Source organism: Choloepus didactylus, chromosome 10 (assembly GCF_015220235.1).
Source record: "Choloepus didactylus isolate mChoDid1 chromosome 10, mChoDid1.pri, whole genome shotgun sequence".
In the NCBI taxonomy this organism is placed as follows: domain Eukaryota; kingdom Metazoa; phylum Chordata; class Mammalia; order Pilosa; family Megalonychidae; genus Choloepus; species Choloepus didactylus.
The window spans coordinates 15,805,957-15,807,808 of NC_051316.1; the positions used below are offsets into that span (position 1 = coordinate 15,805,957).

The 1,852-nt window shown below is 38.9% G+C and overlaps 1 protein-coding gene across 1 annotated transcript; it reads right to left on the reverse strand.

Moving 5' to 3' along the window:
• Positions 1 to 296: 296 nt before the first annotated feature.
• Positions 297 to 1,255, reverse strand: LOC119505670 (eukaryotic translation initiation factor 2 subunit 1-like). The gene has a single exon (XM_037798535.1). The coding sequence runs from the start codon at positions 1,253 to 1,255 to the stop codon at positions 308 to 310; it is 948 nt and encodes a 315-aa protein (XP_037654463.1). The 3' UTR covers positions 297 to 307.
• Positions 1,256 to 1,852: the final 597 nt, after the last annotated feature.

The following is a 1,852-nucleotide window of genomic DNA, read 5'->3' on the forward strand; positions in this document are numbered from 1 at the left end:
GGTGCCAGTCTGCAGACATCAGAAATGGAAATCACAGGCCAGATTTTATTACTGTTTTACCTTAAAGATTTGTCTCCAGTGAAATTAGGCCACTCCCTTAAAAAATGCTCAATCTGTTGGAGCTACTGTGTGAAACAGCTGACAATTAGGAGGGCATTTCATGTTATGGTCTGTTGAATATTTAAATACTTGGAAATAAAAAATATTTGCTTTGAAGTTTTCAATACTGGAAAACTTTCAAGTCTAGGATTATACAGCCGGAAGGGCTGCTTTATGTTCCTTAAATTGGACTCTGTTTTCCACAAAGTTAATCTTCAGCTTTGGCTTCCATTTCTTCAGCATCATCATCTCCATCCACTTCTGCATTTTCTCTCTCAAGCCTCTCCAGCTGCCTTGCAAGTTCAGTTTCATCTGTATCTGTAACCACTTTGGGCTCCATTTGAACATTGAAGACACCTCTCTTTTCCTCAATCTTTTCTTTGATAACAGCCATAGCTTGATTGAGGATAGAGAGACCTTCTGTTCTCTCCAGGGTTGTTGTAGTCATCACATACTGAGGGGGAGCTATTAGATTAAACTTGATGGGCATAGTTTCTGTGGAACAATTCAAACCTGCTCTCAGGGCTTCTTTTACAGCATCAATGCCTTCATAACCATAACAAGCCACTTCAATATCTGCTAGAATTTTGACAGCTTGTGGGGTCAAACGCTTATTAATATTGCTAATGAGCACTTCCCGTTCATCTTCATTCAAATCTAAACTATCCAAAATAGATGGGTCTGAGACTGCATGCTTAAATGCATCATAGGCACCATATCCGGGTCTCTTGTATTTGTCATCGAAGACCCAGGCAGTCCTCTGGAACAGGCTCTCCAGCTGCTCATCCTTGGTATATTCTAACACCTCAGCAACATGACGAAGAATGCTGTAAACAGTTTTGGATTTGGTGAATTTGTCTTCACATCTGATTGCTTCCTCTGAAGAAACTCTTCTTTTTGACAAATCAATATAGCCTTTTTCTTTGTCCACTCTAATGACAACCACACATTCATTCCTTCCAATTCGGATAAGTTTGTTTATAGAACGGATTGCCCTTCTGGACAACTCACTAAGAAGAATCATGCCTTCGATGTTGTTGTATTCCTGCAAGCTGACATAAGCCCCCATTTCAGCAATGGACCTTACATTCACCATCACTACATCTTCCACCTCAGGAAACTTGTGTTGATAAAATCTACAACTTAAACCTGGCATTCTAGATCATTTCCACACGGTGGCCCTTCCCACTGGTTTGTCGGAGAAGTGTCCTATATGGATTCCACTGAAAAGCTGGATAAATTTTTTTTTTAAATTCAAATTTTATTGAGATATATTCACATACCATGCACTCATCCAAAGTGTACAATCAGTTGTTCACAGTACCATCATATAGTTGTGCATTCATCACCCCAATCTATTTTTTTATTATTATTTTTTTATTAAATTCAGTTTTATTGAAATACATTCACACACCATACAATCATCCATGATATACAATCCACTGTCCACAGTATGATAACATAGTTATGCGTTCGTCACCACAATCTATCTCTGAACATTTTCCTTACATCAGAAAGAACCAGAACAAGAATAAAAAATAAAAGTGAAAAAAAACACCCAAATCAGCCCCCCATCCCACCCCATTTGTCCTTTAGTTTTTATCCCCATTCCTCCACTCATCCATACACTAGATAAAGGGGGTGTGATCCACAAGGTCTTCACAATCACACTGTCACCCCTTGTAATCTACATTATTGTATAATTGTCTTCAGGAGTCCAGACTGCTGGGTTGGAGTTTGGTAGCTTCAGGTA